Consider the following 22,150-nt stretch of genomic DNA (forward strand, 5'->3'; position numbering starts at 1 on the left):
GCATCGATCATTTTAATGTGAAGTTGTCCTGTACTATAAAATAATTTGATAATCAGTGATTTGACGAGTTTTTCAAGAATAAAGCCAAAATTGAAAAAATAAAATCTTGAACACCATTTTCTATTGAGTAATGAACATTTGTGAAATAAGAATCTACTGAGGTTTATTTTAGATATATATACTATCGATGATTTGATGTGATAATATATTGACGATTGAGCAGATGAACTTCTTCCTCTCTTTGTAAAATCAGCATTATAATTAAGCACAATGGAGTTGTCTGACCTTTTAAAGCTTGAACGTCTGGGAAACTATGTTGAAATCTTACAACCCAAATGTGGTCAATGCACGTTTCAAGTTATGTACAAGCGAGTCATTCACATTCAGGGTTATACATCTTCGAAGCAGCCCGACGGCAACAAGCAGGATTAGTCGAAGGGATCGATACGTGGGTCGTGCTCGCTAGCCATAGCCATTCCAGTGCAAAGACAAGTAGGACACATCACCTGCAAAACAAAGACACGAGATTTGCTTGGCATTGTTCCCACATACCGGCTCATGTTGTTCATGGATCAGTAGCCCGATCCATTCCGTACATTTTTCAAACTATAGCCATTAAACTCATCCCTATTCGGGAGCATCCTATCATTTTAAGAGCAGCTTTGAGTCATAGAACGCTTAACTGATAGTTTGATTTGGGGGGTCAATGGAAGGCTTATTTTAAACTTCCATAACACATTACAAACCATAAATCGAATCCTTTGTTGAGGAGATTAAATTAAACACGAGAGAATCAAGCAGTGATATGGAAACTTAGTTGATGATTTATCAACGAGAAGAAAGGAATAGATGTGTTCTGTTGAAACTTCATAAATCCTGTGTTCTTTACCGCTTTCATTTAATTTCATTTGCATTATTTACCTGCTTTATCATAATTGTTTGATCGATCGAAAAGGATTTTGTCATGCAAACCCGAAGTTTGGCAAAATCATTTTAAAATGCTAAAGAATCCTAAAACCTATTTCATGCCCCCGGATTAGGTTCTACCAGATCTTATGTTTCTGACTAGCACAGTAGCAGTAAAGTGGATAGGACTGTATACTCTTTACTTAATTACCAAAGAAACTCAGTTTCAATCTTACAAGGTATGCTTATCATCAAAACTATCGAGATACCATAGACACGAACAGGAAGTAATATCTTGCATATGACAGGTGAATATAAATTTAAACTTGAAACGATGATGTCATACCTTTCCTGATCCTGAACAGTTAGAACACCGCTCTGTTTTAGGTGGCGATAAATGCTGGTTTCCACTACCCAGTGCGGAAACTGGTTCAATAAGCACAAGAGATCCAGTGCTTGAACAGCGAGCACAAGCAAGATATCCTGTACATTGGAAACACTAAGTTCCAGAGCACAAAGATGTGTACCGTTTTTACACAGCTCGAGGTTTAGACCATCTGTTCAATATCTAATTTAACTTAGTTGGTCTTCAAATATGGAAACACTATTTGCACACACCATTGGAAAAACGGCAAGTCATTTGTGAAATCACAGATTTTAACTTATGTGGGTCAAGCCCAAAAGCCTTGGTCATTTTAGTTCATTAACGTGGCTTGGATCACGAGGTGCGGATGTGAATGAGGTACTTTCCTTTATGTACATATATCTATAGGGGTCATGAAAAGAACACAAGTGCGTTCCTGCCAAGACAGTTGGAATGTTGGATGACAGTTCCAACCACTGAAACAAATATGTTTTCCTATCATTTGTATATTTTTTTTGTATCCTCTCTAGTAGGATACTACCAACTACAGAACAATCAGGTGGATATAAAAGGTAATAATCAGACCAAGAACAAGAAATTAAAGCAGGGTAACTAGGTAGACGTCGAGTTTCATGGCATGTTTACCTGTACCAAGACAGTACTTGCATCTCTTATGTTCCTGCTGCTTCACATTATTTATCTCCACCACCATCAAAGCTGATATCACTCCTACTGCTCCTCCCGAAAACGATGCGACGATTGGATCAACATCACTACAAGTTCATAAAATTGTGTTAATGAGGAGTTAGAGAAATAATATAAAACCTTAAAATGTATAGAGAGATTGTAAAACTTTGTCATACACGTTAAAGTTCTTGAGTTATACTTTCCTCAAGCAACCAACCCAAATAAGAGTATGGCCAAACTACTTTTAAGATCTTACCAGTTTGTAAATCTTAAATCTTATAAGAAAAAAAATCGAGAAGAATAAGGAGAAGATAAAATAAGCTATCAGAAAAAAATTGAGAAGAATAAGGAGAAAAATTCCCGTTAAGATTATAATAAAATGTCCTATCAAGTCTTTCTTCAAAACGAAAGCCAAAAAATATCGAACATGGACGAGGCCCCAATTTTTCAACTCATATTGATATCAGCAGTTGATGACATTCCATCATCCACTATACACTTAAACAACTAACAAAAACCAAGTAACCAACATTTTGTACAGAAAAAGTTTGGGCACAGCTGATCTGACCACTTTGGCCGCCCTAAACAAATCTAAGTTATGTCATAATTAATAATTAGAGGCAAATGGAGGAGATAGTATTAGATACTAGGTCCTTATCTCACAGATAAATTTTTGAAGATGGACTATTCCCCAGTTTTCTTCACTAAAGTCAGCTGTTATGACATGCGATCATCCTCGGTACGTTTACACTGATAATAAAAACCAACATTTTGTACAACAACAGTTGACAGCGCACTGCTGTCTTTGGCCACCTAACCAAATCTAAGTTATGTTATAATTTATAAGTAGAGGCATATGGAATAGACAGTATTTGATACTCAATCCTCATCTAACAGGTAAATTTTTGAAAATGTGAGCATATTTAAATACTTCAGGCTCCTTGCATTGCACATAAAATTCTTGGAGCAGCAAAAGATACAGCTGTGATTTCTATGCTTAAGTGAGAGCTGGAAAACATGCCAGATACATTGCTTCAAAAAGAACACGAAGTCTTAAATAGAGAAGCTCTAAAATCATACCTCAATTGCATTGGAAGATGCATACTGCTGATAAAATCAGCATATGATGTCCCACCCAAGCCCAGTTTGAGCTCTAGCTGACATAAGCAACAGAAAGCAAATGCTAGGATTAGAACATTTGCAGATTTCGAACTCCACACTTGATGAAAGTATTTTCACTTTAGTTTTCTTTTTTGCAATGGTAGATTCACTTGTTTAGTGAATCACGTTGGGAGTAGATTTGGCTGTCATAAATTACATTATTACTCAACAAATGAGAAAACGACGGCTAATTCTATTTTTACTGATTAAAGAGAAAGGGATGCAAATAAAGTGAATCACAGATTTTCATATCATTACTGGCCACCAATGCCTTTCCCATATTATTATTCCAGCTCAAGTTTGGCTATCGTCAAGCTTGAACTAATGTGATTGAATATAAAAAAACATAATATATATTGCTCAAATACTATGATGTTTCAAAATTATTGAAATTAATTTGAGATATAATAATATGAGTTCATCAGAAAGGTGATCCAAGATTCTCTTTCTAATGCATTTTAATCAGTTATTGATAACTGATTCTGAATCCAGTCGACTATAAAATTAGTTGAATACGTGGGAGCTCTACTTGAAATTCACGAGCATGTAGATATTAGTCTAAAAAATTTTAAAAGCTCGATCTTAGCACACAACATATTTACACCCACGGAGCTGTAAATTGGCAGAACTTACCGTGGGAGCCAGAAGACCACCAAAAAGCATTACTCCAGCAATAAGAGAGAAACAAGAAGCATAGTATTGCTTCAGATTCGAAGAGTTCTGGAAAAAACATACTTATCAGACAACACTCTATAAGAACTAATAACTCTGTAGACTGTAGGTGTCAATTAATCAAACAATTGGTTCCATATAAGACAATGAGACCTGACTTACCAAAGGAGGTAAAAAAGGAATAAATGAAGGGAAACTGGGAAGCTCGCTTTCTTGATTTTCCTTTACAATCCCTAGCTCTGCGCATTTAATCCTTTGCTGTATTCTAAGCCGCCGCACCTACACAAATTTCATGGTGACAAAGCTATAACAAAAGTAAGATTCAATAATTTTTTTCTTGAACACTAACCTCCTCCATCTGCAAAAATATTTTATTTCGTCGACTCCGGATATTATCCTGAATTTCCTGTAATTCCATTTTCGCAAAGTCCTGGACTGTCTCCGGTCCTTCAATTATGCAAAATCTGTATCCAAACGACAATTACTCAAATCACAACCCCCATTTAACCGAAAATAGAACCAAAACACCTCCAACCAATTCGAATTAAAACATTAAAAAGTAATCAATACACGATCAATTCATACACACGTACGCAGAAGAATTTTTATCAGTCGAGGAATTGGAATCAACGGAAGCAGCAAAAGAGGAGGATTCGGCGTCGGCAGCCTTGGATCTCCATTTGATGTTGGATTTTAGCTTCCCCTGGAGGTAGCATCGAGAGTGCGATGAATAAAACGGCGTCGCCACATGAGAAACTGGTAGAATTCGACCTGAACAGAGCATTTTCCTGGGGAAATTGCCGATCAACACGAGAAATTCGATCAGAGGAGACGAATGGAGACAAAGAGCATCGTTGCTGTCTGAGTGTGCAAGTGGTGAGAATTTTTATATTGTTGCTCATATATATTTATATTAAATTATCTGGGGTTTGATTTCCACGTGTGCACATCCTATTAGCTGACCGCACAAAAATATAAATTATATGCATAATCTCCATATTATAATATTTTTTTAACTACCATACAACCTCATCGTCATCTTTCAATGCCAAGCTGATAAATTTGACTTAAAATAATAGTTTCTAGAGTATATCTCTTGTGAGACGATCTCACGAATATTTATCTGTGATACGATCAACTCTACTGATATTCACAGTAAAAAGTAATACTCTTAGCATAAAAAGTAATAATTTTTCATGAATGACTCAAATAAGATATACGTCTCACAAAATACGATCCGTGATATCGTCTCATACAATTTTTTGCCTAGTTTTCTAAACCATGTTAGTCAAGTAATTATATCGAATAAATTCTCATGTTAAAATAGTAGTCTGTAAATTACGTTAAATAAATAAATTACAATAGACAAATTTTGTGCAATAAAACCAGCTGATAAAATGTTGATACGAAAAATCGAACTTCTCAACTACTTCACCAACTCACACAGTTTTACATCCTTGAGGGAGCCTATAATATAAAGAGGCGTGGGACATTATACCTATAATATTTTTAGTTAGGAAAAATGTTTGATGACAATGACTTTTTAAATTCGAGATTTAGATGTTAGAATTATAATTCACCTTTTTATTTTAATGTTTCTCCTCAATAATCCATCATGCTTCATAGTTTTTAAATTTTATCTAAAATAACTATAATTTTGTTTTTAAAAAAACACTCTATTATACGGTATTTTTGTAAATTCACAACAATGTCATCTGTCACTGTTGTCACATAATCATATATTCTTTGTATTATTCAGTGTCATAATAAGTATAGACAATTTACTTCATTTTTGTCCCACGGTGGGTTGCGGTGTGCATTTGTATCCATAATTTTCATGGATAAAATATAAAAGTTTAATGTTATATTATTTTTTTCATACAAATCAAATTTTGTAATCTAAAAATCTAAACAATATAGCTTCATTATACGTTGTGCTGCGACATGACAAAAAAAATTTAGAGGTCGAATTGATGTCATGGCATTATCATTATGACATTGAGATATACAATTGGTTTATATATCAATGAGATTCCTGTGAGAAGATCTCATAGATATAAGTATGAGAGTGGTCGATTCGATCCATACGTAAAGCAAAAAATACTTATGGTGTAAAAAAAATATTTTCAATGAGCTGAATGAGATAAAATATTAGTCTCATAAAACAGAACCGATATATTAGGTATTTCATTTTAGTGGATAAGGTTTGGCTTCCATTGTGCTCGAATGAAAGTGATATTGTGGTCGTACATATGGAACTTTGTGCTACAAAATTGATGTTTTTTACTCTGAAAGTTATCCTAAATAACTTACCTTTTTGAAAGCGATGTCCATCTATCTGTTACGTCCACTAATTTATTTGATGGAAACAGTGATTCTGATTGGCCAATAATTAAATTAGGGAAAATCTAATTACATATTTTTGTTTACAACGATAAAACGGGTAGTATCTATTTTTCGTTGCGTAATGAGTAAATTTTGTGGTTAACATGGAAACCACGTTAGCAATATAAATCACACTGGACAAATTTTGTGTGACTTGTTCGCTCGAAAAAATGTTGATGAGAGAAATCGAACTCCTAGTGATTGGTAATACGCTTACTTACTCAATCAATTCGAACACACTCTCGTGGGCAATATATTAGAAATTATTGGAAGCGGGTGAGGGATCAAAGGAAGGTAATCTTCTATCCTATATATGATCTAATTTATGTGTTGTCACGTCTATTTTCTTTTTTTTTGGTTACCGAATTATTCATTCTAATTTATGAATTTTATTTAATTTGCTTGATGAACTGGACATAGGTCAGCAGAAGAATGAGAATGCTATATATTCGAATGGGAAATGTGCAGAAAATTGAAATTGGGTATACAGAAACTTCAATTCCCAGTTTCGAAACTAGTTGGGCCGTAACTTGGTTCCCTTGCGCTTTTTTATTGGTAGCGAACATTGTTTGGGCTCTAATTGTTCGATCCAACAATGGGCCGAGGGAAAGGGTACCAAAAGCCCACCAACAAGAAATCACCAAACCCTAAAAACGAGTCCTTTATATAAACCACCATTTCTCCAACGCAGCTGCCACCCTTCCACTCCCGAAGCTTTTCAACTCCAATTTTATTCTGAATCATCTTTTTTTCTCCTTCATTGTTTGCAATTTTTTTTTCATCCTTCACAAATTATTCAATCAGTTTATTTATTTATTATTTTATCTGCTTTCAATGTTGAAACAATCAACTGAAATCAGAATCGCGATGACGACTTCTTAATTCAAGCTCAACAGACCGGATTGCAGGTATTTTATCTCCGGATATGGTTACTTGCATGTCGATTACCCCGCTGAACCGAGCGATTCCGTTATTTTTTGTTCATCTTTAATTTTCACTATATTTTTTCTGTTGGGAAATCGATTGCGATGAGGATAGAAAGCTCCCTCTTCTGAAGATTAATTGAGGACGCTTTGCTGGCAGAATCGAACCAATTAACAAGCTTGCCACTTCTGAGTGAATCGATTTTCCCCGATTAATTTTTGTTATTTGGATTTTGATTTGTTTTTGGTGGATGAGGATGAAGCAAAAATTAAAATTTCCAACACTTGGACTGAGAGACCAGATCTCTAAGTGATGCCTCAAACAAAGAATTGCTACTGAATTCACTTGAATATATATTTTCTTAATATAAATAAATCTTCAGAATTTTGGGGTCGTCAAGTGATGAGTATTTGAATAAATCTTAGGACACCTTTGGACACAGCATTCCTGTGAATGAAAAGGAAACATTATTCTGATGATGGCCGATTGCATTACAGGCACCAAATGAAGTAGATAATTATTTTGATTCATTGAAAGCATAATTTGATAGAGTTTGTGAGTGAAAATGTGTTGTTTTTTTTTTTGGAAAATCATTTGGGGAAACGAATTTGTATGTTGAATTCATTATTAAACAAAGACAAATATGTGAAAATCACGAGGTTGGAGTTTGGGTGTGATTTGTAATGAATTGATATAATTAAGATATAAAATTTTTTGTGACTGTTGGCTATGATATCGTGGAGTCTTTGGGTATCAAGAAATAAATGGGTTTTTGAATATCAAAAGACAAGAGGCAGTTGATGTGTTGAAGTGTATGCGGTTCGAGAGTGTGTCCGAACGGCATATGATTTCATCAGTAAATTTGGACGATTGAAACAGATGTTGTCGATGTTGTTAATGAGCTCAATAGTAACTGTCGATGGTTGCTCCGATCATTTGTATATAATTTTTAGAATAGCAAAGAACGGATTTATTATTTAGAATCCTATATAATTTTATATTTATTTATTTTTAAGCACAACAATTTCTCCAGCTTCATTTGTTATTTCATGAAGTGTGATATTTGGAGTTTGGTCGAATGGCCAAGACTTTTGAGGTCAAATTTTGTGAATCAATGGATCTCTTCGCGAAGATACATGTCTCTTCATTCAAGATTTTTCATGCTATCTAAAAAGGACCCCCCTTTATTTGCATTCATGCACCTTTTCTTATTCTCATTTTTTCTCTAATTTAGTTCTATGTGCAAATTTTTAACATTAGCGCTTAAAATTCAAATTTTCAAGATATAAAATCTTGAATTTGAATTTTTAACTTATACGTTTATATTCGAACTTTGGAAGTAAGTTCGAGAGTTGTCTACTAGTTTTGAGTTTTTTTAAACATTTTTGCCTAAATCCAAATTTTGCAATATTTAAACTCTTGGAATTGGATTTTTAAGTTAACTCTTAGAATTCAAAACTAGAAAGTTTGCATACCATATTGATAGTGTTATAAATATTTCAAGTTCGTGTGACTTTAAATTTTGTAGTGCTACTATTTTAAAGCCTCTGTCGTTGTATCTTAGGAAACGAATTGTCAACAATCGTGAGCACCGGGGCGGGGAAATATTGTTTTAAGGAAAAAGAGTCAAACTCTTACATCGACTATATTTTTGTAGTCATTTGGTTCACTCGTTTCTATCTCGAGATTTACCAAGAAAAATAAAAGTAATCATACAACATGTAAAGATAAGTTATCAATAACAACAATAATAATCCTAATATGAATAATAATCATAAACTATACTTGTATATATTATTAAATTTGAGCACCTCATCTTTATTATTATTATATTATAAAGCTTAAGCATGTTAAAGAAACTGTTTTAATACGATTTAGTTACACTAATATCGAATTTCATATATAACTCATAAAATAATTATTGCGAAAAATTTATAAACAAAAATGTCAAAAATATAAATTCATTCAAATTTTACTCCAATAACGACTGTAACTTCTCATTAACATCAAAATCCCTCAACTTCCATACATTATAACCTCTATTTCCTTTATTCTCATTTTTTCCCTAATTTGTTAATTCTATAAAGTTTAATATTATTCATTTATCTATTTTTTTATTTATTTATAAAAACAACGAAAATATTCTTGTATTATAATATTCACGCATCACTAATAAAAACATTCTTTTTTAATCCCAAATATATCCATCACCTTCCACTTTCGGAAATCCATGTCGATCCAGAGAAATTTGATGCTTACAACACTACAACAGGCTTGCCAGATCACTTTTGCCAACGAACGGTTCAAGTTGTCTTTAAAACTTTTCTTTTGAAATGTATGCTTACAGTTGGCAAAAAAACTGTATTATTCTAGATCAAAACAAAAAAAGCAGGGTTTTTGCTCTCGTTGAGTGAAATTAATGAATCTTTGAATACAATGGCATAGTAGGTGTTAATATGATAGTATTCCATTAAAAAAGATAGTGATATTTATCGATCATCATTAGGAAAAGATCATATATAATTGTGAAAATGGTTAAAGTTGACATTAATTCTAAGCTCAATCATATTTTGGGTAAGGCGGTGGTGGGAATCGTGCGTGGAGATGCGCACTGTGGGGAGATTCGAGTTTATTTCATCCTACCCATATGGACATTGTCCCCATGATAGGATGGATGGACCAAGATTTGCCCATGCTATATATAGAACCAATTTTTTTTTTTAAGTTGTATGTGTGGCAAGATCTTACCCGTTGAAATTGAAGCGAAGGTAGTGTCACATAGATAGGATCTCATTAACCGAAGATTCGCCCAATTCCCGACAAGTGCACCCTTAGGTATATAGTGTCACGGGTCCGCTTGTCAACAATAAACTGCTAACTACTTGATTAATTTTCTATTCTTTGAATTCTATCGATACGAGGAACATTGAATATATTAAGGCCACTTTAATATACACTAGTTACTCTGCACATGCGATACGTGTGTACAATTTTTTTTATCATTATCGATAGACTAAAGTGAAATTTGACAAATTATGGAGGGTCTAAATTGATATTTGAATTGTTGAAATACAAAAAATAAAAATAAAAGTGTGTTTTGAAATTAAAAAAACAAAACAAAAAACAAAATGTAATATTAGTATCATATAAAGGTAAAATGGGAAGATTGTGTGTTGAAATTGAAAAAAAAAACAAAAGTGTAATACTAGTATCATATAAGGGTAAAGTTGGAATAAAAAGTTGATGTCCTCTCTTGATAGTTATTATCATGATCTCACACTTAATAATATAGTACTAGAACAGTATAGATATTGGTAAAAGACTCGAAAGAGGGATGGATAACTTCCCACTACTTTATATATAGTGGTGGCTTCAATCAATTGCCCAACACCACAAGTCTTAAAAAGGTCTTGCTATTTGAAATATCAACTCTAATAGTATACATATATACTTGAGAAAAATGAGATATTTGGCTCTCCAATTCACTCTTTTTCTTGTTTTCTTGATTTCCATCCGTTCCGCGGGTGCTTCGGAGGAGCACATGATGCCTAGCGGCACGACGGAGACACCTAACGGAGGTAGTGGGTCGGCCCATGGTCCGAATTGGGACTATAGTTGGGGGTGGGGTTCGAGCCCAACATCTGGATGGGGTTACGGGTCGGGTTCGGGGAAGTCCCCTGATGGGTTTGGAAAGGGTTCCGGTTATGGGTTTGGTTATGGGACCGGGACCGGGACCGGGACTGGGTATGGCTATGGAAGTGGTGGAGCTCGTGAGGGTGGTCATGGGAGTGGTGGAGGTTCCGGTGGAAATGGGGGCGGTGCTGGCGGTGGAAGTGGTGGCCCTGATGACCATTCAGCTTCTTCAGCTTCGTTCTCCGACGGGAAAAACAAACATGGCTAAATTATGAAAGATAGATAGCATGTGGGTATGTAACGTATGTTTTACTTAGAGCGCTATGGCCTAGCTATATATGTATCTATATTATGCATAACTTAATAAAATACGTCATGTGACAATTTATTGGTGTTGTATTATGTAACAGCATGTGTGCCGTAGAATGATTACTAGTAAGTTATATATAAGTTTCATAGATCGAGATTATATACACACACCAGTATTCTAAAAAGCTGTATATGGTAAACCGGCGGTCACTCACTGCTTAGGCGACAGCCTAGACCAGGGGGCGAAGCTTTTTAAGGCCCAGTGAGGGCAATAGTATTTATAAATGCGGGCAAAAAAATTAATAATATTTAAAAATGTAAGTGGGTCAAATTTTTTTTTTTTAAAAAGCCCTTTAAACAATTAATTCAAAACATACCGTTCCTTCCGCTAGAAGCCTGAAATTACACTGTCGAGAAAACTAAAAAGGTCTTGGATTTGGGTCAAAGCAGATGGCAGGAGACAACAACTAGGGGCGAAGAGGGCTTCAATAATTGATTAGCTTTAATTACGTGGAGTTAGGTATAAATGCAGAACTTTTAATTTTATGTTTTAGTTTTCATTTTATTTTCTTATAATTCCAAAAGTGGTGTTTGTTATCTTAATATTTGTTCGATATTGTTTTTTCCCCTATTTAGTGTATTCCATTTGTTCATAATTTGCGTCTCTAATACATTTATGTAATCTATTGGTTGTTATTTAATACCATGGTGATAGATATTGATTATGATTTATATGTTAATAGCTTTGTAATTGTTTCAACATTGTATATTCCCATCATCTTGGCACATTTTGTGAAGTATTAAACTAGAAAAACATTACATAAAATAATATAACGATTTTTTTTAAAAAAATCAATGTGAGTTGTTTTATAAATATATATATAAAGCTAAACATATTATAAATTTTTTTATTTTATCAGGAAATCAATATTTACAACGCATAGATTTTTTAAAAGAAAAGATCCAGAACCAGAAGTACAAAACATTGGATGTGTTAGGGTTGAAGAATTTGATTTCTCACAACTATCGACAGATCCTGGACTTAGGACTCCAATTTGTGAATATAATGTTAATATGAGGGATCAAGTTCAAATGTGATATTTGCAAAAAGGTCCATGTCAACCATCAGGCTATGAATTTCCAAAAAAAAAAATTTGGAGTAAGCCAATGTAGACGGTTCAATCATTCATGGTTTAATGAATTTGGTGATTGGTTGGAGTATAATGTAGAAAAAGATGCCGCATATTGTTTGTATTGTTATCTCTTCAAGACAACTAAGGGAAAACAAAGGGGGAGGGGAGGCTTTTGTTAATGAAGGATTCACAAATTGGAAGTGTAAAGATAGGTTAAATATTCATGTTGGCCAGCATGACAGCGAACATCATAAAGCTCGAATGAATTGTGAAACTTTGATGAATCAAGATGAGTGCTATTCAATCAGTTTTGCACAAACAGTCAAAGCAAATGCGAAATGATTATCGTATCCGTCTCAATGCTTCAATTGATTGTATTAGAGTTTTGTTGCGACAAGGGCATTCATTTCGAGGTCACGATGAAACTGAAAGTTCTCTTAATCCAGGTAACTTTCTTATCCAATTGGAATTTTTAGGTGCTCATAATAAAGAGATTAATGATGTGATATTGAAAAATGCTCCTAAAAATTGCAAGTTGACATAACCTGATATTCAAAATGACATAGTGAGTGCTTGTGCCACTGAAACGATTAATGTTATTATCAGAGATGTTGGTGATTCATTGTTCTCTATTTTAGTTGCTGAATCTCGTGATGTTTCAACAAAGGAGCAAATGTCAGTTGTTATTCATTATGTGGATAGTAGTGGACATGTAAATGAACGCTTTATCGGGATTGAACATCTTACCAGTACTACATCACTCTCACTTAAAGCTGCTATTGATAAGATGTTTTCTAGATATAATTTGAGCAGGTCTAAGTTGAGAGGACAAGGTTTTGATGGAACAAGTAATATGCATGGTAAATTTAATGGTTTAAAAGCACTCATTTTAAAGGAGAACCTATGTGCATTTTACATACATTGTTTTGCCCATCAGCTTCAACTAGCTCTTATAGCTGTGGCCAAGAAAAACCTTTCGATTTCTAATTTCTTTCGTGTTGTTGGTGATGTGTTAAATGTTGTTGGAGCATCTTACAAACGTTCTGATCTTCTTCGAGAGACACATTCAAATTTTATTGTCGAGGCATTGGAGAGGGGTGAGATTTCAAGTGGCCATGGACTTAATCAAGAACCTACCCTTCAACGTGCCGGGGATACACGTTGGGGGTCACATTACAATTCTTTGATAAGCTTGATTTCCATATTCTCTGCTGTCATTGATGTGCTTGAAATAATTTCAGAAGATGATTCCAGTTCTCCTGATCAAAAAATTGAAGCATTTAATTTATTGGAGTCAGTACTTTTATTTGATTTTGCATTCAATCTACACTTGATGAAATATGTCTTAGGAATTTCGAGTGAATTGTCGACATCATTGCAAAAAAAAGATCAGGATATTGTGAATACAATGGATTTGTTACAAATATGCAAACACCGACTCCAAAAAATGAGAGATGATAGCCCATGATAAGCTCATGTATTATCCTATAAATATCAGGTTTGATCGTTCAATTCGCTCATTCACTATATTATTTTTCAGCAGCACCCTTAGCTGCTCTCCACTTATATCCTCAGTTTCTGACTTGAGCGTCGGAGGGGCTACGCTGGGACATCCTCTCAGCCCCCTTCTAACGGTCTTCTTCGTGATTTCAGTCTCAGGACAAATTCAAAGCATGCGTCTGGACTAGTGTCACTTGATGGAATCAGACCCAAATTTTCAGTGAGTATCAAAAATAAAATTAAACAACTCACACTTTGTGAGTTTGATCTTGATATATAAATGAGAGGCTTAAAATTTTTGTTCACATTCACCTCTCCCTTCCCCTCTGAAGGAGGATTTGGTAGAGCTTATAGGAAACACTTCCTTGATTTAAGAAATCAATACATAAACATCTGACAAAAGTGAAAGAAAATACGCAAAATCCTCAAGGAAAAATAATCTTGTATATGCTTTTGAGTAGGTTCAATGGGTCCAACCTAGATTGGACCACCGAGTTTCTATGCAGGGCAAGTTTAAAAGTGAGATGGGGCACGTCTCAAGTTTGACCAAACTTGTCTCATACTCATCGGTTGTTATCCCTACCTAAAAGAATTGATGGATTTGGAACGAATGAATATGTTAAAGCAAAAATTATAAATAATAGATATTTTGTGAGACGTTTTCATTAATCTACATTCTTGATAAGTTCCTGATCCACGTCTACCATAAAAAGTAACATTTTTGTCATAAATCATGTATTTGTCTCATAAAATTGAACAATGATACGGCCTCATGAGAATTTTTATACATTAATAAAGTATTTCAAATTTCATGTTTTATCTTGAAAATCAGGAAGTCGTGAAATTGTTTGAAACCTATTCAAACTATATACATTTTAGATAAATAGATTTTCGAATATCTTAATTTAAATCAAGTAATATTTTATTTATCCATCCTCAATATTTGAATGGGTTAAATTTTGTAATATGAATTATAATAACACAAAGTAGTAGGATTGGGGATGACAATTTTTTCCGAATCCATTGGAGAATCCGATGCCTGATTTAAGTATAAGAGAGTAACGAGGGACTTTTTGAACCCGATTAAATAAATGAGTAATCGAGTATGAGGATTTTCAAGTTTAGGGATGGAGACGGGTCTAGCAGCATCCTATCTATATCTGATTCGAATATCTGATTAAATTAATATATATATATATATATATATATATATATATATATATATATATATATATATATATATATAAACACACACATATATATGTATATATATTTTACTCATATTTATTTATTTATTTTATTTATATTAAAGAAAGATCGGTAAATTTTCAAAAAATACCTTTGTCAGTGTTTCAATTAAAATTCAGTACCTAGCCATTACTTTTTAGAAATCAGTACCTGACAGATCTATATATTTATTTTTAACTACCCAAAAAACAAACTTTACATTTTTACCCTTTATTATTTAAATAAATATATTATTTTATACACAAAAATTATATTAATTTTCTCCATTTAAAATATAATTTTAACAAAGTATTGTTTCTCAATTATCATGGAATAAAAGTAAATACTTATTTTGACATACCAAGTACCTATTATGGGGTTTCAGATACTTGATTTCGCTTTTTGAATACTCTAAATATATAAGAAAATACTATATTTTCGAGCATTCACCATAAATTCAGTCATTGTTGGTCTTTTCATGAAAAATGCATTAAGATGATTTATTCATGTCATTTTATTTTTTAAAAAAAAACATAGGTCATCACTCATCATGAAATAAGATTAAATATTTATTTTCACTAACAAAATGCTTATTTTGGAGTTCCAAATGCTTGATTTTACTCTTTGAATACTCCAAATGTGTAAAAAAATACTGGATCTTCGAGCCATCACAATAAATTCAATAATTGTTGGTATTTTCATTGAAAATACATTAAGATGACTTATTCATGTTATTTAATTTTTGAAAAAACACAGTTTCTCACTCATTGTTGAATTAGAAAAATTACTTATTTTGATCGATAAAATACCTATTTTCGGGTTCCAAATATTTGATTTGGCTATTTGAATACTTCAAATGTGTAAGAAAATACATAAGTTTCAAGTAATATTAAGCGATTTTTGATTGTGTCATTTGTGAAGTTAAAATGTGATACTTAAATTGGTACAAAGAGTATCTAATTAGAGTATATAAATAAATGATTTTATCCCGTAAATACTCATATCCAATTATTTGAGGATGCCAAAATATAATTTGAAGTTAATATTAAGTGACATCGATGATGATATTCGTGAAGCAAAAATGTGATACATAAATTAATACAAATAATACATAATTCGAGTTCACAAACACTTGATTTTACCTTTTAAATACTCAAATTCGATTGAGTATGTCAAAATATATAATTTGAAGATAATATTGAATATTTTTTGATGATGAGATTTGTGAATAAAAAACGTGCTACCTAAATTGGTACAAATGGTACATAATTTGATTTCACATATACTTGCTTTTACCCTTTTAAGATTAAATTTTGATTATTTTGGGATATAAAAAAATATAGTTTCAAGTAATATTGAGTGACTTTTGATGTGTCATTTGTGAAGTTAAAATGTGATACCTAAATTAGTACAAAAAATATCTAATTCGAGTCTACATATACTTTATTTTACTCCCTAAATGAGAAATATTTTAATTTGAGTTTTCAGATACTTGATTTCGTAAATGAGATACTCACAATATGTATTAAAATACTAGATATTCGAATAAGCAACGTAAGTTCATCAAGTGTTGGTATTTTTATGAAAGATACATTTAGATGACATATTCATCTCATTTAATAATTTAAAAAAAAAAACAAATTCTCAACTAAGCATGAAAATTTTAAAGTACTTAGTTTTACTTGAGAAGTACCTAATTTGAGTTTGCAAATACTTGATTTCGTAAATGAGATACCCACAATATGTATTAAAATACTAGATATTCGAATATGCAACGTAGGTTCACCAAGTATTGATATTTCCATGGAATAAGCATTTGGATGACAAATTCATATCATTTAATATTTTTTCTGTAAAAAAAAAAAAAACAAATTTCCAACTAAGCATAAAATTTTTAAAGTATTTGTTTTTATTTGTGAAGTACCTAATTTGATATTATAAATATTTAATTTGTTACATGAGATACTCATAATATGTAATAGAATTCTCATAATAAAACGTATTAAATGACTTTGTTCAGCATTACTGATGCATTTAATACTCGTACTTGGTAAAGTAACGGTAACATTTAATATATGACCGATAGGTTTTGATTTAGCAAAAGTCAAGTTTTGCTTCTGTTTTTCTAATCTGATAAGTACACGAAGAGTACTGCTTTGTTAAGACGATACGAGAACTTCTGTTTTTATATGTTCTTCTGGTTTACTAACGAGGTCAATTGGTTTTGACTATCATCACCACAATTAAATTAAGTCTATCAGAGAATTTGTTTTTTCCTTTTATAAAAAAATATTAAATGAGATGAATATGTCATCCAAATGCATCTTCCATAGAAAGACCAACACTTGGTGAACTTACGTTGCATATTCGAATTACATATTATGAGTATCTCATGTACCAAATCAAGTATTTGCAATATGAAATTATGTACTTCTCAAGTAAAACTAAGTACTTTAAAATTTTCATGCTTATTTGAGAATTTGTTTGTTTGGTTTTTTTTTTTTACAAAAATATATTAAATGAGATAAATATGTCATCCAAACGAATCTTCCATAGAAAACCAACACTTGATGAACTTACGTTGCATATTCGAATATCCAATATTATATTACATATTATGAGTATCACATGTACCAAATCGAGTATTTGTAAACTCAAATTAAGTACTTCTCATCCAAATGCATATTCCATGGAAATACCAACACCTAGAGAATTTATGTTGCATATTCGAATATCCAATATTGAATACATATTATAAAGATCTCATTTACGAAATCAAGTATTTTCCAACTCAAATTAGGTATTTTTCAAGTAAAATTAAGTACTTTAAAATTTTCATGCTTATTTGAGAAATTTTTTTATTTACAAAATATATATTAAATGAGATGAATATGTCATCCAAATACATCTTTCATGAAAAGCCAACACTTGGTAAACTTACGTTGCATATTTGAATATTCAGTATTCTATTACATATTATGAGTATCTTCTATATCAAATCAAGTATTTACAAACTCAAATTAGGTACTTATCATCCAAATGCATATTTCATGGAAACACCAACACTTGGACTCTTTGAGAACTTACGTTGCCTATTCGAATATCCAATATTTTCATACATATTGTGAGTATCTCATTTACGACATCAAGTATTTGACAACTCAAATTAGGTACTTCTCAAGTAAAACTAAATACTTTAAAATTTTCATGTTTATTTGAGAATTTTTTTTACTAAAAAATATTAATTGAGATAAATATGTCATCCAAATGCATTTTCCATTGAAATACCAATACATGGTGAATTTACTTTGTCTATTCGAATATCCAATATTTTAATACATATTGTCAGTATCTTATTTATGAAATCAAGTATTTGCAAACTCAAAATAGGTATTTCTCAAGTAAAACTAAGTATTTTAAACTTTACATGCTTAGTTTGGAATTTGATTTTTTTTACAAAAAATTATTAAATGAGATGAATATGTCATCCAAATACACCTTTCATGAAAAGACAAACAATAACTGAATTTATGGTGATCGTTCGAAGATCCAATATTTTCTTACACATTTGGAGTATTTATAGAGCCAAATCAAGTATCTGAAACTTCAAAATAGATACTTTATATGTCAAATAAGTACTTAATCTTATTTCATGATGAGTGAAGAACTATATTTTTTTTAAAATAAAATGACATGAATAATTCATCATAATGAATTTTAAATAAAAAATCAATAATGATTGAATTTAAGGTGATTTTTCAAAAATATAATATTTTTTTTACTCATTTGGAGTATTCAAATAACACAATCAAGTATCTGAAACCTCATAATAGGTATTAATACTTTGGTGGATGAAAAACACACAATTAATTTGGTGGGTAAAATTATATCTTTATTTAAATAATTAAAGGGCAAAAAAAGTAAATTTATCTTTTTAGGTAGTTAAAACTAATTTATAGTGTGTGTCAGGTATTGATTTGTAAAAAAAATTATTTAGGTACTGAATCTTAAAGTAAACATGGACAGATGTATTTTTTTCAAATTTACCCAAAGATCAAGAAAGATTAATCATATATATAAGTTTTTATTGATCGACGATAATTGGATATATTGAAGAAAATTATTATTATAAAATTTATATTATTTTTGTGGAATAATAGTTTTGAGATAAATTATTTATAATATTTTATTATTTATTGTATGATATTTAGTTTGTAAATTTTTATCTTTACTTTTTTTTCTTATTTTTCTCTCAAGTCGACCAAAATTTGAAAAAATACAATTATAAAAATAGAGATAAAAGTGAATATAATAAATGAGAATCAAGACGAAAGGTTATGAAATCATGTCCAAATCCCTAAGTAGATAATCTAATTGCAAGTCTACTTTGCCAAGATGCAACAAAAATATAAAACATATGGCCATTTAGCAATTCCAACACACTTCGACTTTAAGTTGACAAATATTTATCAAACAGCAACAGTTCAAATGAATAAAAATATATCCAGGTAAAAAAAAATACATTCTAGATAAACATTACACGCTCAGAGATATCACAATGCAGATATACAACAGGTGAAGATGCAACAAGAAGCTAAACCATTGCTAACAAAATTTACAACTCAGAACCTCTTCAAGCTAAAACACACAAGCCATAATCTCAACTGTAAAGAACCCGGACTCGTATTATGTTGGTATAGTAGTGATCCTTAGCCATAGCATCGAATTGGGTCATTGCAACCCTTCTCACTAGATTGCCTGAAACCAAATCGGCCACCCTTTGCAAGGTACTGCTGGTGATACTCCTCCGCTCGGTAAAATTTCTTGGCCGGAAGTATCTCGGTTATGATTTTCCTGTTCAGGAGTTTCTGTTGCCTATCTCTCGACTCGAGGGCTGCTTTTTCTTGCTCGGGAGTATAGAAGTATATTCCAGATCTGTACTGAGTTCCTACGTCATTGCCCTGCATTGACAGGGCAATGACGGGCAATGACACGCGAAAATGATCAATAATATGCCGTTGGAAACAAGAATGGTCCAAATTCAAACAGGGTCCTATGTTACCATGCCAGAGTAGGCCCGAAAGAAATCATGAAATGGCTACTTACTTTGAGAGGCTACCCGAGACACCGCCTAATTTATTTTGATTTGCTTGCAGAAAAAAACATGCATTCGAGCAAAAAAGGCGTAGCGCTATAACAATGGACGAGGGACGATATTAAGTTACTAACAAATAAAAATGACACAACGTATGAAGATTTTTTTCCTTTCCAAATGACAACTGCTCCTACACCTCAGCGCTAGCTCTGCTGCTATCCAAAGAAAGCTCATAAATCCCATAGTTTCTGTGTAATATGGAATTGATTTATCATCGCTCATGGAAACAAATGGGGTCTATTAATATCACCAAATAGAGCATGATAACCAGAAAGGAAATAAATTAAGATCACATAACTCTAAATAAAATTACCTGGACAAAGTCAAAAGCAAAGGCAAGAACATATCACAACACAACCAATACAATTAAGACTTGACCACTGCGGTGTATGGGATTTTCAGCACAAAAGCAAATTCATTATCCTCTTATCAACTGATTGATATTTACTATCACATATAGACTACCACGTCAATCCCAATTCGTGCCAATACATCATAGGCAATTAATCACATATTCCTGTTGTTTTACTTACGGAGGTCAAGAAAAAAATTTCCGAAGTTGGCGATTCCACTAAACAGTCAAATAGGCTATCATCAGACGCAGAAACCGAGAAGTTCAAACCTTTGCTAGCATAGCTGTTGCATGTATCACACGAAATAAGCCAAAGAAAGCATCTTTTGTGAATCCACAAGTCTGTCAGTTAGTTTCTTTCTTCCGCTTGACCCAGGATATGTCTCATATAAATTCCACACATAACCGACCCAAAACTCACTAGTCACACCCAATAAATCACAAGTTATCTAACCTAAATCCAAGCAAACATGGAGTTACTCATTAATACCTGGAATCAATTATTTATAGTTCAGTCTCAGCTCTTAAGGAATCAACCAAACTAAAATATTAACTATTTGCAAGCTGAAATTACAATTTGGTCAGCTACCTGAATAAAACTGATATCGATATGACCCGCAACAATTGAAAAACTGGGAAGTCAAAAATAAATAAAAAAATACACGAAATCTGAACTTATTTTCAGCTTCGGTAGCCCATTGGTTAGAACAAGTACCAAAATTCAACAAGAAAGGCATCAAACAGAAATTAGAAACGATTCCAATTACAAAACCATGAAATCCTCAAGAACCCAAAAATCAATAAATTCAACAAAAGAAAACGGAGTACCCACTTGGCGATTGGGCGTCGTTGGGTCATGCCTGGCCCAGAAAACATCGAGCAAAGTGTCATAGCTGCACTGTTTCAGATCATACTGAACCCGAACCACTTCCGAATGATTCGTTGTACCCTTACATACATCCTCGTAAGTGGGAGCATGCAAATACCCGCGCGTGTACCCAACCTCCGTCTTGGTCACACCCGGCACCCTCTGGTAAGCCAATTCGGGACCCCAGAAGCAACCAGACCCGAATTGGGCGAACTCCTGACCCGGAGCCGATATGTCGTCATCGGGGCCTTGCGCAATGGAAGACGAGGAGTCGACGGCGGAATCGGAGGCAGAGCGCAGACCGAATCCGAACTTGTTGAGCCAGCTCATCCTCGGGGCGGCGAAGAGAGTGGATGGCCTGGGGATGGGGGCACAGGGGGATCTAAAGGTTTTGAGCAGAGGCAGTTTGGGAAGGGAAAAAGGATGTTTGAAGATGGAGGAGAAGAGGGTAAGAGAGACAATGGAGGAGGTTTTTAGAAGCATTTTTGCAGGAGTTGGCGTGTCGGAGGTAGTTATGTTATAACGTGAGCACATATGTATATATATATACCATTTAATCTCTATCTCCCATCTCGTCCGAGACTCCGATAATGAATATCATTATTATTAATAATACTAATTATTTTTCTTAATAATTGAAAAAGTCAAATTGATAATATTCAAATTTTGTTCATGATTCAAGGTAGTTTCATCTTTTTTGTTTATTAAAATAATGAATTACAAAAGTTTGAATTATTTAAATAATATTAATATTTATATATGTAATTGGATTATTATATCAATATTTTTTAGGTGAATTTTAAAAAAAAATTTGGTTAATTCAACCTATATTTGAATTGGTGATTAGATAATGATTTAATTCACTTCATACCGG

General features: G+C 32.6%; 4 protein-coding genes and 4 non-coding genes across 8 annotated transcripts; 6 read left to right on the forward strand and 2 right to left on the reverse strand.

The window, feature by feature from the left end:
• Positions 1 to 90: 90 nt before the first annotated feature.
• On the reverse strand, positions 91 to 4,671 carry LOC142539264 (protein ORANGE, chloroplastic). The gene is made up of 8 exons (XM_075644590.1): positions 4,384 to 4,671; positions 4,140 to 4,254; positions 3,953 to 4,069; positions 3,752 to 3,838; positions 3,038 to 3,114; positions 1,916 to 2,043; positions 1,253 to 1,389; positions 91 to 506 (listed from the first exon to the last, which is right to left on the reverse strand). The coding sequence occupies exons 1-8, from the start codon at positions 4,572 to 4,574 to the stop codon at positions 429 to 431; spliced, it is 930 nt and encodes a 309-aa protein (XP_075500705.1). The 5' UTR covers positions 4,575 to 4,671; the 3' UTR covers positions 91 to 428.
• Positions 4,672 to 7,035: 2,364 nt separating this feature from the next.
• On the forward strand, positions 7,036 to 7,142 carry LOC142521670 (small nucleolar RNA Z107/R87). The gene has a single exon (XR_012814342.1). It is a non-coding gene; the product is annotated as a small nucleolar RNA Z107/R87 (small nucleolar RNA).
• A 51-nt stretch (positions 7,143 to 7,193) lies between these two features.
• On the forward strand, positions 7,194 to 7,295 carry LOC142521204 (small nucleolar RNA R30/Z108). Its single transcript, XR_012814101.1, has one exon. It is a non-coding gene; the product is annotated as a small nucleolar RNA R30/Z108 (small nucleolar RNA).
• A 51-nt stretch (positions 7,296 to 7,346) lies between these two features.
• LOC142521683 (small nucleolar RNA snoR31) lies at positions 7,347 to 7,444 on the forward strand. The gene has a single exon (XR_012814357.1). It is a non-coding gene; the product is annotated as a small nucleolar RNA snoR31 (small nucleolar RNA).
• Positions 7,445 to 7,490: 46 nt separating this feature from the next.
• On the forward strand, positions 7,491 to 7,582 carry LOC142521650 (small nucleolar RNA snoR31/Z110/Z27). The gene has a single exon (XR_012814336.1). It is a non-coding gene; the product is annotated as a small nucleolar RNA snoR31/Z110/Z27 (small nucleolar RNA).
• A 2,866-nt stretch (positions 7,583 to 10,448) lies between these two features.
• Positions 10,449 to 11,201, forward strand: LOC142517640 (uncharacterized). Its single transcript, XM_075619970.1, has one exon. The coding sequence runs from the start codon at positions 10,560 to 10,562 to the stop codon at positions 10,998 to 11,000; it is 441 nt and encodes a 146-aa protein (XP_075476085.1). The 5' UTR covers positions 10,449 to 10,559; the 3' UTR covers positions 11,001 to 11,201.
• Positions 11,202 to 12,463: 1,262 nt separating this feature from the next.
• Positions 12,464 to 13,642, forward strand: LOC142556949 (uncharacterized). Its single transcript, XM_075668435.1, has 2 exons — positions 12,464 to 12,620; positions 12,741 to 13,642. Exons 1-2 carry the CDS (start codon positions 12,464 to 12,466, stop codon positions 13,640 to 13,642), a joined length of 1,059 nt encoding a protein of 352 aa, XP_075524550.1.
• Positions 13,643 to 19,325: 5,683 nt separating this feature from the next.
• Positions 19,326 to 21,804, reverse strand: LOC142539292 (peptide methionine sulfoxide reductase A1-like). Its single transcript, XM_075644657.1, has 2 exons — positions 21,241 to 21,804; positions 19,326 to 19,862 (listed from the first exon to the last, which is right to left on the reverse strand). Exons 1-2 carry the CDS (start codon positions 21,757 to 21,759, stop codon positions 19,611 to 19,613), a joined length of 771 nt encoding a protein of 256 aa, XP_075500772.1. The 5' UTR covers positions 21,760 to 21,804; the 3' UTR covers positions 19,326 to 19,610.
• Positions 21,805 to 22,150: the final 346 nt, after the last annotated feature.

This window comes from Primulina tabacum, chromosome 1, assembly GCF_025594145.1.
Source record: "Primulina tabacum isolate GXHZ01 chromosome 1, ASM2559414v2, whole genome shotgun sequence".
NCBI classification, from domain to species: domain Eukaryota; kingdom Viridiplantae; phylum Streptophyta; class Magnoliopsida; order Lamiales; family Gesneriaceae; genus Primulina; species Primulina tabacum.

Excerpts from the sequence above, each read along its gene's own strand:
- LOC142539292 (XM_075644657.1), bottom strand. The coding sequence starts at position 21,759 with ATGCTTCTAAAAACCTCCTCCATTGTCTCTCTTACCCTCTTCTCCTCC. Across the intron at positions 19,863-21,240 it reads CAACGACGCCCAATCGCCAA|GGCAATGACGTAGGAACTCA; the intron begins GTGGGTACTCCG and ends CTGTCAATGCAG.
- LOC142517640 (XM_075619970.1), top strand. The coding sequence starts at position 10,560 with ATGAGATATTTGGCTCTCCAATTCACTCTTTTTCTTGTTTTCTTGATT.
- LOC142556949 (XM_075668435.1), top strand. The coding sequence starts at position 12,464 with ATGAGTGCTATTCAATCAGTTTTGCACAAACAGTCAAAGCAAATGCGA. Across the intron at positions 12,621-12,740 it reads TGAAAGTTCTCTTAATCCAG|TGAGTGCTTGTGCCACTGAA; the intron begins GTAACTTTCTTA and ends AAAATGACATAG.
- LOC142539264 (XM_075644590.1), bottom strand. The coding sequence starts at position 4,574 with ATGCTCTGTTCAGGTCGAATTCTACCAGTTTCTCATGTGGCGACGCCG. Across the intron at positions 3,839-3,952 it reads TTCCTTTTTTACCTCCTTTG|AACTCTTCGAATCTGAAGCA; the intron begins GTAAGTCAGGTC and ends TGTTTTTTCCAG. Across the intron at positions 2,044-3,037 it reads CATCTTCCAATGCAATTGAG|TGATGTTGATCCAATCGTCG; the intron begins GTATGATTTTAG and ends ATGAACTTGTAG.